Source organism: Olea europaea, unplaced genomic scaffold (assembly GCF_002742605.1).
Source record: "Olea europaea var. sylvestris unplaced genomic scaffold, O_europaea_v1 scaffold2758, whole genome shotgun sequence".
Classification (NCBI taxonomy): domain Eukaryota; kingdom Viridiplantae; phylum Streptophyta; class Magnoliopsida; order Lamiales; family Oleaceae; genus Olea; species Olea europaea.
The window spans coordinates 2,928-18,080 of record NW_019246027.1 but is presented as its reverse complement, the minus strand read 5'-3'; the positions used below and the strand labels follow the sequence as shown (position 1 = coordinate 18,080).

The following is a 15,153-nucleotide window of genomic DNA, read 5'->3' as shown; positions in this document are numbered from 1 at the left end:
TCTATCTCCACATCACTTCTCCCAACCTACGTGGATAATGGGTCTCCACCTAACAGAAGTGATAGAAGTGTCTCTCTCACACTCCACCTGATCAGGGTCTCTTTCCAGATAAAGGATCCTAGACCTTTGATCACATCTCCACTCGTGATCCAAATGTCACACTCTACATCCCTCGTGCATGTCACCAATGCACCTCTAGGCATCTATACTCCACCTTACAAAAGACATCCAACTCACTGCTAATGCATCTCAAACTCACTATGGCTAAACAACACCTTTCGGTGACCACAAAGGTTAATCCACTCACCAATGCTCCCAAAAAATTCACAAAGAAAATAGTGAAGGTGGCACTCTCAAAGAGAATCGAAGAAAGAGTCGGTTACTTCACAACACTCACAAAAGAGGCTCACAAAGAGGAAGAATATAACCCTAACATGGCTGCCACACATAATCTCACAAACCATGTTCGAACGGGTCAAGTCCAGGTGTTCTAACAGGAAAATCAATGCAACACGAAGGTATGTAAACAAAAGTTCGAATTTCCACGCAACAAGCCTCACACAGTGACTATATGACAGGTAAAGCACAAAATCAACTACCAACTTGCAATCAAAACTCAACACTTCAAAAACAGAGCAAACAATTCCTAAATTTTCTAGCACAAGCAATAGTTGTCAAACAATGACAACCCCTAATCCTAACGATCAACCCACACGATGATCTGCTAATGTTGAAATTTAAACTAAATTAAGCCAATATACCAGAGCGGACCTATCTGAATCCGTAAATTACGAGAGTTGCAAATTTGTCACTTTAGGACCACCACTATTCGTCCTAAAATCTCTGGAAACTGCAGCAACCAAAAAATCACGATCGAGTCCCGAACGCCCGAAGAACAACGCTGTCCAGATTCTTCTACGTACCCTGAAACAGAAAACTTTCAACACGAAAAATGTCAGAAATAATATGAAGAACAAACTGCCTAATATCCAAATTTTACCACAGTTAAAACATATTTTATTTTTCGCATTTGTCTTAAACCTATACATGCCAACAATACCAAATAATGGCCACAAGCAAAGTACTGACACATAATTCACACAGAATAGTCAAGTAAATTTTCCTAAGATCACATGCAATTCTATCGATGTAAAAAATTGGTGACAAATTCACATAGAATTTTAAGATAATTAACATGTAATTCCTAGGTCTAGCAACAAGCAATGGTTACCCCAAACCTAACGCCACCCCACACGATGACTTCTAATGCGAAAAATAAATAATTAACCTACACATTAATTTTAACTGCAATAATAAAAAGTAAAGAACACGATACCGAGCGGACCATGTCTGAAGGTCCGTAAATATCGAGACATGCGAATTCACCACTTTAGAATTATCACTGTTTATCCTAAAATCTCTGGAAACTGCAGCAACCAAAAAATCACGATCGAGTCCCGAACGCCCGAAGAACAACGCTGTCCAGATTCTTCTACGTACCCTGAAACAGAAAACTTTCAACACGAAAAATGTCAGAAATAATATGAAGAACAAACTGCCTAAAGAGACCGTCTCCAAATTCAGCTTCACGCGCCCTCACGCGCGTCCTCTCTTCTCTGCGCGTGGGCCTCACGCGCCCCCACACGCACCTCCGTCTACCTACACGCGCTGCCCTGCAGGGTTCTCCTCCTCCTACACGTCACGCCAGTGGTCTCCGTTTCCCCAAACTCCTTCTGGATTGATCAGAAAATGCAAAAAATGGAGACTGATTTAAACAGTTTTTGGATAGCTTCTTCGATCTGATTTCTGCTGCGTTTCTGCCTATTTTCTGGACGATTTCTGGTAGATTTCATGAGCCAAAACCTTCACCTTGAAGCTCTGATACCAATTGTTGCGAAAGCTCTCTCAAAAGGATCTTCAAACGGTGGTTTTCCAGGCTCAGTCCAACGTACCTTTCTCTACCAACAACCAATCCAAACGGCTCCAAACCACAACCAATTGATTCACCTTGGTTGCTATACAATCTTATCCACGTAGGACAAGAAGGGATGATGATTTATGGCCACAAAGGCTAGGAGAAGACGCCACAAAGGCTAGGAGAAGGCACCACAAAGGTATACTATGAAAGAACCACCAATTGCACACGTTATACCAGCGTTCTCGACACTTCTGGACACCTTTTTCTCACACAAAAAGGGGGCAGTCGGGATTCACTCTTTCTTCTCTCAAAATCACACAATCATCATGTCAAAGAGGCTAGGGTTATATCCATATATATACTCTAGGGTTAGGCTTTAAGTTGGGCCATTAAAGGGGTAAACGGGCCAAGATTCAAGCCATCCATAAGGAATACAATTGCGTCGGGTGTAGCTTATGGACTTGGTTGTTGGACTTATTTCATTCATCGGCCTATGCCTATGAAATAATATTAACCCACGTTAACATCATAGCCCGGGATTTATTTGGTATCAAAAACCCAACACCCCGTCCCTAAGGGATAAAGTTACTTCAGCCTTAAAACCTCATGATAATTTAGCAAGTGAGGCTAAATTATATGTTAACTTTGGCAGAAATTGTAGATAGGAAATTATGACGAAAAGAATACTTACATATATTTGAGAAAACTGCTTTATATAAATGTAAGAGAAAACTATTTACACAATTTTAAGTATTTTCTTTTTACAAAGATATCACTCAACCTTACTTTACTCTCATTCCATCCATAAGAATTTCTCTCAATTCTCTATTACTCTCTCCTTTATTTGATGGGATTTGCAAATACCAAATACCTCTATTTATTGACAAACTATTGATAAGCAAGTTGGCATCCGTAGCTGAGACTAATCTTGATCCAAGTATCCTCATTGGCTGCAATTTTCCATCCACATCCTTAGATCACAAAGTAGCCCAGTTGGAATTTGCTACCTCGCAAGTGCATGTCTCTACACTTGCAAGTTGTCATGTTGTAAGGTGCATGTCTCCTTTCCAACTCTATGCTAGTTGGCATGCACTTTTCATTCAAGTGGACAATTTCTATAACTCATATGCAAATATGTCCTCACCATAGTGGCCTAATTGGTCTTTACTTTCTCAAGAAAGTTGTCGAGTTGGATTTGGGCAAAATTACCCATCTTTTTCTCATCATACTCCTTCCTCCAAAAAATTTTTGCATTGCCATGGGTTTTTAATAAACGTTAGGATTTTACCTCCAGCCTTGCTTACCCTATTGCATGGCCTCCCTTGTATCTTGCTTATATTCGCCAAAATTTCCTTTAGTGGGTATGATGATTTTAGCTCTAGTCTTGGCACTTTCCTCAAACTTCATCAAGGATTCGACTACCACAATCACCTCATCTACAATTTTTACACCACAACATTGCAACTCTTGTCACACCCAACAAGGACGTTAGTCTATGAAATAAAATAGCCAATCATCTTCTGGTATACTTGGATTTGACGTACAAAGGTTATGAACTCTTTGACATAATCACAACCCGTATGTTTCAATTCCCTCAATTTCTTGTAGGCCTCATAGATGACATTCTCCAGGTAAATTTGACTCTTCAGCTCCCTTTCGAACTCATCGCAAGTGTCAACACTATAAGTTTCCTTTGTTTCACCATGCTTACGATACCACTACAACACCACAATATCCGAGAAATACATTAAAGCTTCCACACCATCATAACCTCCTCGACAATATTCACGCCATCAGAGTACATTTCCATTTGCCATAGGAAGCTATCCATGTTTGGGGCATCTCTCGAGCTATCATAGCCTTTAGGTTTTTGGTAATCAACATTCGAGTCAGCAACACTCATAGCAACACCTTCACATACCAGTAATTGATTGCTTGATTTGCCTGAACTCGTGGCTCATTTTATTAAGCCCCTTTTGGCCCCCATTTTGTGGAAAAATTAAAGGGTAGAATAGCATTACTTTGAGAAATGAGTGGTTGAAAAAGGAGAAGTTTTCTAGTTACGTGTAATATTATTTTATGGAAGATTGTGTGGTTAAAAATAGGAGAGGGAAAAATGAAATGTAATGGAATGAAAATTGATGGAAGCCAAACGGGGGCTAAATGTCATGGTCAACTTTTCACCTGTCCTTGTAATGCACCAATGGCATTAGCGACTTTAGCTTGGAGACAGATGAAATTTTCACCCACTACAACATGTTCGACCCCTACAGCCTGAACATCATGCTTCACCGCCCGGACATCTCTCCCAATGATGCCTGTCGTCCATCACTTTTTGGACGTTAATTTGGAATATCTTTAACTTTCTAATGGCATGGTCATCCAACATCATAAACGAAATGCTCCAAGGATTCGACCCTATCACCCATATTGATGATGATTGGGTCAAGTTTTCTTCCATCATTGAAGCCTTTCAATGCTTTTCTCTTATCACGTGTCCTCATTCCTTCTAGGAAACACCACGTTTTCTCCACTCTACTTCAATTTTGACAGCATCATGAGATTCTACCATATGAGCACCACACCTAAATCTAGCTCCAAGAACCTTCCACGAATCTAGGTACTACAATGGAACTTGGTTACGACAACAAAACCATTGCTTTGATATCACCTCCGTATTCCACATCATATTAACATTGCACATAGTTCACATAAAAATTGGTTCAATCCACGTAAACCTTGGTTTGATACCACCTATCACCGACCGAGTTTCATCACTCCCAAATTATCTAGAACCGAGAGGCCTTAATGATCCACAATCTCCGTCTATATGGGACAGTGTTAAGTCAAACTTAAACCCTACAATAATTTAACTAATGAGGATAAATTATATGTTTATATTTTGTGTACAAGGTTTGTTTCCATATGTATTTGAATCAAATTAGGAAACTAGAATTCGCGCCTCGGGAATGAACTATGCGACCTCTTAGAAGAAAGTCATGCAGTCACATAGAACAACTATTTTCAGCCCTGAACTTCTCTAGAGCCTTGTATGCGAACGCATGGTTTTTGAACTATGCGACCGCATAGTTCAATTATTTTCTTCGTCGGACAGCCGTTAGTATTTTGCCTATAACTTTCTCTCCCGATGTCCGATTGAGGCGATTTAAAGTGCATTGGAAAGCTAACAAAAAGGGCTACAATTTTACTAGAAGTATCTTTTTTCCAAGTTGTTTGCTTGATGAAAATGGATCCCAATCTTCAGATGAAAATCTGGAACATCCATATGTCGTTGAGAATCGATTTTTGAAAATGTTATGGTCATATTTCACTTCTTTTCACTTCGAATTGCAACCAATTGACCCATGGCTTTCTTGAATCATCATTCCATCGCATGTCTCATCTTTGATTTATTTACAACTTGGTCCCTGAACTTTCACTTTCTTTCACTTTGATCCTTTTTCACTATTTTTCTCCAAATTCCATTGTATCCATCCATTTGCAATCTAAATCAAAATATAAGGGTACTTAGTGCCTTTAGGCATCAATATATTATAAAAATGCAAGAATTGATGGATGAAAACTTAACAATTTGTGCTATTATCACACCCCCACTTGTTTATTACTAGTCACTAGCAATTTAATGTAAAACAAAACCATCAACGATGGGATTATACTACATCTCAAATTATTAAGTTCTAATTTAGCCACATTACGTACCCTTTTCAAACTCTACACCACAAAAAGTTGACAATGTCATGATCATAAGGATATCAAAAATATTTACAAAATGTGTGAATGTGTGTCAAGCCATAGCCATTTTACCACCAACTCTAACACATGCAACATCAAGTATGTCTCAAGCTAAAGGTTCAGCCCCATAACTCATGGGTTTCAAAGTATTTAGTATAGGGTTTCCCTCTATGGAGCTGAGAAAGATATTCACTCAAAACATGAAGGCTTAAACAACTATGCACAAGCAACAGGCAAACATTGATCACATGATAGGCACACTAGCGATTGAGAATTCATCAACTTCTTACCACAAACCCATCTAGGATCAAAACAGTCAATGCAAAAGGTTATAAAGAGGGTTAAGTTGGGAGCTATTTCAAGAAGGGTAGAAAGAATTTAAGGACTTTCAAGTACATAACTAGGCATTTTATCGAGCATTTTCAATAGATCTCATCCTTTACAGTAGTGCATTCCTCAATATTTCAATTTCCCACATCAATCTTCTTTTTCATTTCTTCATTTTCTCTTCTTCTTTTTTTTCTTTTTTTTTTATTCTCCTTCTTTTTTCTTTTTTCTTCTCTTTTGTGCTTTTCTTGCTTCACTTCAGCACTTATCAACTCTTAGCACTTTCCTCATTACTTTTCTTCTCAAATGAACATTTAATACGTACTATAGACTTGGTGGCATAAAGGTGGAAGAAGACATTTATAGACTTTGTTTCAATGTGAAGAGGTATGGATAACGTAGGAGCATGAAAAGAAATGGTTATATATGTGTATTGGCTCAAAGCAGCTACTAAGGGGTTATAATAATGAAAAAGAACTAGTTTGAAGGCTCAAATTCAATCCTAAATTGATTGTTATCATTTCTCAAGTATGATCTACAATCTTACCACAGACCGTGTAATGTTATTCTCAAAAGAAGTTTTCACTTCACAAAATCAATGGCTGTCTATTACATTTTTAATATATTGTGGCTCTCAATCCTCACCAATTCTCACATGAAAAATTCAACAGGAAACTCTTCTAGCTACGTGTGTTAAACCACCATCTTACACAAGGCTTGTGTGCACGAAGGAATTTAGCAAGTGTCCTAACATCTAAACTCTCATTACACAAAATTAACTCCTAGTGGAATATTTTACCATTCAAAGGCATAGACATGCAGCAAATCAAAGAGTCAAACAAAAGTTTCTTCTCAATTCTATATGATTATGTAATTAATTATGCAATTCACAACAAAATTCAAATTGATCCTCTCCCCAACTAAATGTTACATTGTCTTCAATGCATAAACATGTCTTCCACAATAAAAAGAGGAAAAGGTATAACTTGAATACAGTAGTGAATCAACATAAGCTCGAAGGATACCAAGCCAGAAAGATCTCAAATGGAGGGATAATGCAAGGAATGAAAATAAATCTAAAAATGAATGTAAAATATACTAAGAAAAAATATAAAAATTAATGTACAGAAAAAACAAAGTAAAAGACAAACCTAAATGATATTAAAGATGGTAAACGTGGTCTGCAAGAGGAATTTCTTCCGCCGTAGGCATCTATTGCCTATAAGCTATTTTGATACATTGTCCATTATTTTTTAAACACTCTACCATCATTAGGATCTTTAATTTCAATCATCCCATGTTCAGAAGCTCATAGTACCATAAAGGGGCCAGTTCATCTAGAACGAAGTTTTTCTAGGTGCTTATGGACCTAGAATCATACAAGTACACCTTTCGATTGGTTCAAAATTCTTTCTCAAAATATTTTTATCATGAAATGCTTTCATTTTTGCCTTGTAGATTCTAGAACTATCATAAGCATCATTTCTCAACTCTTCTAACTCAATCGATTGAAATTTCCTAAGCTTGCCTCCATCTTCTAGATAGAAGTTAAAATATTTGATAGCCCAATAGGCTTGGTGCTCAAGTTCTACAGGTAAATGGCAAGGCTTTCCAAAGACGAGTCTGTATGGTGACATGCCTAAAGAGGTTTTAAAAGACGTACGGTAAGCCCAAAGTGCATAATTTAACCTTAAAGATCAATCTTTACGATTGGGGTTCACCATTTTCTCCAAGATTTGCTTAATCTCTCTATTAGCCAATTCTATCTGTCCACTAGTTTGGGGTGGTAATCAATGGAAATTTTATGAATAATCACATACTTTTCATTAGTGCCTCAAATGAACGATTGCAAAAGTATGTGCCTCTATCACTAATAATAACATGTGGTTTGCCAAATCGACACAAAACATTTTTTTAAGAAATTTAACAACCATTTTATTGTCATTAGCCCTACAAGCAACTGCCTCTACCCATTTAGGCATATAATCTATTGCTACAATAATATATAGGTAACAAAAAAAAGGTGGAAAAGGGTCCCATAAAGTCAATTTCTCAACAATCAAATACTTCTATTACCAAAATGGGGTTTAAAAGCATCATATTATGCCGGGACACAACACCTACCTATTGGCACCTTTCACAAGATCTACAATAAGCTTTAGTATCTTTAAACAACGTGGGCTAGTAAAAACCACATTGCAAAATTTTTGCCACAATCTTTTTAATAGAAAATGGCCACCACATGCTAGGATATGATAGAAATAAGTATGCTAGGTATCTCTTCATTGGGGATACAATGTCTCAAGATTTGATCGGGGCAATACTTAAATAAACATGGATCATCACAGTAGAAATTATGTACCTCAACCAAGAATTTTCTCTTATCATGTGCATTCCACTCCTTTGGGATTTCACTTACAGTCAAGTAATTTACAATGTAAGCAAACCATGGCAGAGAAGAAATAGAAAATAAATTCTCATCTAGAAATTCATCTATGATTAGCAAGGTACTTTTATTGTCTTCAAAGGTCAGCCATGACAAATGGTCTGCTACAATATTCTCCATTGTTTTCTTATCTTTGATGGTGATGTCAAACTCCTGCATAAGTAAAATCCATCGTATTAAACGCGCCTTAGCATCCTTCTTTGTAAGAAGATACTTGAGGGCTGCATGATCTGTGAAAATTGTAATAAGAGAGCCAATCAGATAAGATTGAAACTTATCAAGTGCAAAGACTATAACTTGTAACTCTTTTTCAGTTGTGGAATAGTTCATTTGAGCATTGTTTAGGGTTCTACTAGCATCACACATACTACACAAGTACAGCACATACTGCATAATCACTAGCATCACATATAATTTCAAAATGTAATGTTCAATCAAGTGATTGCATTATAGGTGTGGAAGTGAGTTTTTTTTTTTATCAATGTTTTAAATGCCTCTTGGCATTCTAAGGTCTATTCAAAAGTAGCTTCTTTACTTGGAAAGTTACACAACGGTCTAGATATGAATGAAAAGTTTTGTATAAACCTCCTATAAAAACCTGCATGACTTAGGAATTATCTGAAGTCCTTCATTGTCTTAGGTGAGACAATTTAGAGATTAGTTCAATTTTAAATTTTTCAAACTCTATCCCCTTAGAAGAAATTACGTGTCTTAAAACAATTTCTGAAGGTACCATAAAATGACATTTCTCCAAATTTAAAATTAAACCTTTTTCCTCACACCGGGTCAAGTTTCTCTTCAAATTCAACAGGCATACATCAAACGAGACTCCAAACACAGTCAGGTCCTCCATGAAGACTTCCATACAATTTTCTATCATGTCACTAAATATGCTTGTCATGCATCTTTGAAATGTAGTAGGGCATTACAAAGTTTAAATTGCATCCTACGAAATGCATAGGTACCAAAGGGACAAGTAAATGTGTTCTTTTACTGGTCTTCTAAGGTTATTTCAATTTGATAGTAACCAGAGTAGCCGTCCAGAAAATAGTAAAAGGGATGGCCAACCACAGGCTCCAGAATTTGGTCTAAAAAGTGGAGGAGAAAGTGGTCCTTGTAGGTGGAAGCATTCAACTTCCTATAATCAATGCACATGCGCCATCCAATCACTATTTTTGTGGGACCATTTCACCTATTTCCTTTTTCACCACAATGACACTTGACTTTTTAGGGACTACTTGTGTAGGACTGATCCATTTACTGTCAGCAATCGGGTAAATGATATCTGCATCTGATAGTTTTAGCACCTCTTTTTTCACAACTTCTTTCATCGTGGGGTTTAGCCTACATTGTGGGTCTCTTCTAGGGGTAGTTCCTTCCTCGGGTGAATTCTATGTGAGCAAATTAAAGGACTAATATCCTTAATATCATCTATGGTCTAGCCTAATGTAGATTTATGCTCATTTAGAATGTTCAAACGACACAGACATTAGCATACTCTTCATTATTGAGATTTGGTAGAATTGCAGAATTTAAAAGAAAAAAGTTCAAGGGGTCAGAATTAGTAGTTGCAGGTGCCTCCTCCTAAGTGAGTGCCTCAATCATGTGTGATGACACTCATCATTTTCCGTTGGTTGCTTAGTGATGTGAAAAATATTGACTTCTAAAGTCAAATTCTTGAAAGATAATTTCATTAGATTGTTTTTGCAACTTATAAGAGCGTTAGCTGTGGCAAGAAAATGTCTACCAAGAATGATAGGAATTTTAGAATTAACATTTACATCAACCTTTAGATCCAAAACTAAGAAATCAACGGGGTAGTAAAATCTATCAATTTGAACTAAGACATCTTCAACTACTCTCCCAGGACTTATAGTGGACCGATCAGCTAATTGTAGAACCACAAAAGTGGATTCTATCTTACCTAGACCTAAAAATATTATATCGCATAGGGCATGAGATTGACACTAGCTCCTAAATCAAGAAGAGCTTGTGCAAACCCATGGTTCCCGATGATGCAAGAAATAGTAGGACTTCCAGGGTCCTTATATTTCAGTGGGATCCATTGTTCTATCATAGCCTCACTTGTTCAGTCAAGAAAGCAGTTTTCTTAACATTATGTCTCATTTTCATAGTGCACAAGTCTTTAAGGACTTTAGAATATGTAGGAACCTGTGAAATCACATGCAAAAGAGGTAAATTGATTTTTTACTTGCCTAAGATGTTCTAGGACTTCACTATGTTGATTGATAGATTTCGGGATGAGGTTAAGAGCTTGAGAAAAGGGGATTCTAGATGGTTTTCCTCCTACCTCATCACTAGGGCTACTTTCTTCAGACTCACTAGACTCCTTTTCATTTTTCCTAGGTTTGGGAATTGGTTCTGTAACCTCTCCAGATCGAGTGGTAATGGCACTCACTTCCTTAAGATTGTTTTTTCCCGAATCTGAGGCTTGTGCCATGTGTTGTCCCTTAGGATTTGATTGAGCTTGAGCTGAAAATTTTTCATGTTCTCCTACAACTAAGGCATTGGTCAATTTAGATATATAATTTTTCATTTTCTTGTTTTTCTCAATTACTTGAGTGATCATAGTCTCAAATTTTTTATCTGTTTTACTCTATGCTTCTGTCACCAATAACTCTCACGTTGAACAATTTGGAACACATAACCTATTTTCTCGAAACAAATAACCCTCATGTTTAAAGAACTTATCAATTGTCCCTTTGTCACATGATTTATAAAAATCGGAAAAATCTAAATCAATTTCATACCTGTCATTAATATGTTCAAAACCAAGTAATCTAGCACTTAATGAAGTTCTCAAGGCATACCTCCGAGATAACGCATCTACCACTACATTTTCTTTACCTTGTTTGTACTTGATGACATAGGGAAATGTTTCAATGAATCCCATTCATCTAGCATGCCTCTTGTTCAACTTTTCTTGACCTCGCAAGTGCTTCAATGATTCATGATCGGTGTGAATAACAAACTCTTTCGGCCACAAGTAGTGCTGCCATGTCTCCAACGCCCGAACAAGAGAGTATAACTCTTTGTCTTATGTTGCGTAGTTTAGTGAAGCCTCACTCAGCTTCTCACTAAAATAGGCTATCGGTCTCCTCTCCTACATTAAAACTACTCCAATACCTATTCCTGATGCATCACACTCAATCTCGAAAGTTTTGTTAAAATTAGGTAACGCTAAAACATGTGCTTTACACAATTTATCCTTCATAGTATTAAATGCATGCTCATGTTCATCGCCCCAACGAAAATCCACACTTTTCTTAACGACTTCAGTAAGGGGTGCAGTGATTATGCTAAAATCTTTTACAATCCGCCCATAACAACTAGCCAAACTGTGAAAAGTCCTAACCTCCATTAGTTTTAGGTGTAGGCCAATCTTTAATAGCTTTAATCTTTTCTTCATCTACTTCTACCCCGTTAGCACTAGCCACAAAACCTAGAAAGACAATATTTTCCATACAAAACGTGCATTTTTTTAAATTAGCATACTGTTGTTCTTTCCTTAAAATTACAAGCACACATCTCAAGTGTTCCACATGTTCATTAAGGTTTTTGCTATAAATTAAAATATCATCAAAATAAACCACAACAAATTTTCCTATATAAGCACGCAAAACATGATTCATCATATGCATAAAAGTACTCAGTACATTAGTGAGTCCGGACGGCATAACCAACCATTCATAGAAACCATATTTAGTTTTGAATGCAGTTTTCCACTCATCACCTTCCCTTATATGAATTTGATGGTACCCATTCTTAAGATCAATTTTGCTAAAGATACATGCACCATGCAATTCATCCAACATGTCATCTAACCTAGAGATTGGGTAATGATACTTTACCATTATGTTATTGATAGCTCTGCAATCTACGGACTGACCTATCTTTTTTTGACACAAGCAACACTGGTACGGCACATGGACTCATGCTCTCCCTTACATAACCCTTGCTCATCAACTCCTTCAACTCCTCTACCTACCTTTGAAGTTCCTTTGTCTCCTCGAAATTGTTTCGTTAAGCTGGTCGATTTGGAATAACAGCTCTAGTTATGAAGTCAATCTGATGTTCTATGCCTCGAATGTGTGGCAACCCACTAGACATGTCATTCAGGAATATATTTTTGAATTCTTGCAATAAAGACTTTGCCAAACTAAGGAGGGGTGCGTTAGTTTTCTCAAAATTGAGGAGTGATTCTTTATACAAGAACAAGATCATTTCTTTTCTCTCAACTACCGCTCTCCTCAATTCGCTTCCTTTTGCAAAGAAATTCGCTCGTGATTTTTCTTTTCTCTTTGAAGACTCCTATTTTTTTCTCTTTTGTGGTTGCACTCTCTTCTCTCTAGTAGCCACCTTACCATTTTCTCTCTTATTCACGACCTCACTGTTTCCTTTCTTTTTCTTTGGCTCACTGTTTTCTCTCCTCTCCTCTAGCTCTTTTGCTCTTCTCTCTTCCTTATTCCTCAACTTGATTTGGTCTTCATATACTTGCACCGGTGCTAATGGCACAAGTGTGATGGTCCTCCTCATCTTTAACGAAATTGTAGTGATTCTTATACCTATCATGCATAGCTTTCCTATCATATTGCCAATGTCTCTCCAACAAAATATGTCCCCCTTGTATTGGTACTACATCACACACTACCTCATCTCTGTAACTTCTAATTGAGAGATTAACTAGCACCCTTCTATTAACCCTAACTTCTCCACTTTCGTTTAACCATTGCAATTTATATGGCCTAGGGTGTCTCAACAATGTTAAATTTAACTTCTCTATAAGGCTACGCTAGTAACTTTTGTGTAACTACCACCATCAATAATTATACTACATACCATATCGTTGACATGGCATCGAGTATAGAAGATGTTCTCCCATTGCAACTCCGAGTCACCACCTTAATGTGTGTAGTAAGAGATCGTCTTGCAACTAAAAGATCCCTAACAACACCTTCAAACTTTTTTCTTCACTAACCTTCTCCAACGCCGGCATGTTATCATATTCACCTTCACTATCGCTCACCACTTCTCCATTGTCTCGCAACACTATTGCCCTTTTGTTTGGGCATTGAGAAGCGATGTGCCCCAACCCTAGGCATCTAAAACACTTGATGACTCGACTCCTTGATGGTTGTGACTCCGATTTTGGTATTGTTTTGCTAGCACCTTCATCTTTTTCCTTTTGCTAATCATTCCTTCTTTTAGGTACAGCCCTATCACCCTTGTTATTATCTCACCTCGGTTTCCAAGATGAATTAGAACTCTAAGTACCTAATATTGCCTAGCTGTCCCCTTCCTCTTCAATTGTCTCTCCACCTTCATGGCCATATGCAACATATCTTCTAACTCCACATAATACTGCAACTCCACTACATTAGCAATTTTCCTATTTAACCCATACAAGAACCGTGCTAAAGTAGCTTCCCGATCCTCCACTACTTTCACCCTAATCATGAGTTCTCTATTTCCTTGTGATAATCTTCCATGCTCTTCAACCCTTGATACAAGCTTTGCAATTTTTCATGAATCTCCCTATAATAGTGACTAGGAACAAATCCTTTTCTCATTAATATCTTCAAATTATCCTAAGTACTAATTGGTCTTCCCTCACACCGACGTTGTGAAGTAACCACTTGATCCCACCAGGTTATTGCATAGTCAATGAATTCTAGAACTGCCAACTTCTTCTTTTTCTATTCCAAGTAGTTATACCATCTGAAAATCAATTCAACCTTTCTCTCCCACTCTAAATATGCCTCCGAGTCACTTCTATCTTTAAATTATGGAATAGTCATTTTGATATTACCCATGTTTCCATCCATCTCATCCCGTGATTATTCCTACCCCGTCTGTCGAACCTATCGTCTCTATTCCTCATCCGTCCCATTTCGACACTATTAAATTCATCCTCATCTACATTACTACCGTAGTCTTATTCCTCTCGCCTTTCCCTCCTAGGCTCCCGTCTTGCCCTCCAAGCTTCCTGTTTATCCAACCTATCTCTCACATCCCCAAACACATTTTCCAACCACTATATCAAATCATTCAACACACTGTTATGATTGTCGTGTTGGCTTGAATTGGAATCTTCTCGTTCAGACACGAAAAATCATACAATATGAACTTTTTCCTCTATTAATCTCACCGCTCTGCCTTTGATCACTCAGTGCTTTCTTCCAAGCACTTCAAAGAACAAAGTGAACTGGAAGAATATTAACTTGTAGAATTCCCAACCGAATGTGAATCAAAGATTGTAAAATAAAAGGACTCAAAGAATTTTTAATAAAATTGACCCGACTTTGATTGAATGAAAGAACTAATGTGACTCGACAACAATTTAGAATAAATAGATTGTTGGTAGTAAATTGACAATAAAAATAACAGTAAAAATTACATTTTTGGCTTCTTTTTTTTTTTTTTACTCTTTGAACAGTACGTGAACAGTAACTTCTCTTTTTTTGAATAAAAACAATGAATTAAACTACCAACAAATTAAACAAGGTAGTTTTGGATGTTAGAATAGGTCTAAAACAATTTGACAAAATTTGACAATAATTTGAAGGATTAAAAAACTCGATCAATGAAGAACACTAGAATAGGAAATAACAAAACGCGGAAAAAAAAGAACAAAGACTCAATAAAGAAAACTCAAGGACATAACCTGTTAATTTGGAATATGTGCTCT

General features: G+C 37.1%; 1 protein-coding gene across 1 annotated transcript; it reads right to left on the bottom strand.

Moving 5' to 3' along the window:
• Positions 1-12,488: 12,488 nt before the first annotated feature.
• On the bottom strand, positions 12,489-13,461 carry LOC111383788. Its single transcript, XM_023007942.1, has 5 exons — positions 13,444-13,461; positions 13,305-13,366; positions 13,117-13,210; positions 12,830-13,001; positions 12,489-12,667 (listed from the first exon to the last, which is right to left on the bottom strand). Exons 1-5 carry the CDS (start codon positions 13,459-13,461, stop codon positions 12,489-12,491), a joined length of 525 nt encoding a protein of 174 aa, XP_022863710.1.
• Between the last annotated feature and the right edge of the window lie 1,692 nt (positions 13,462-15,153).

Excerpts from the sequence above, each read along its gene's own strand:
- LOC111383788 (XM_023007942.1), bottom strand. Across the intron at positions 13,002-13,116 it reads TTAGAAGTTACAGAGATGAG|ATGAGGAGGACCATCACACT; the intron begins GTAGTGTGTGAT and ends ATTTCGTTAAAG. Across the intron at positions 12,668-12,829 it reads CGTGAATAAGAGAGAAAATG|AATCACTCCTCAATTTTGAG; the intron begins GTAAGGTGGCTA and ends TCTTGTATAAAG.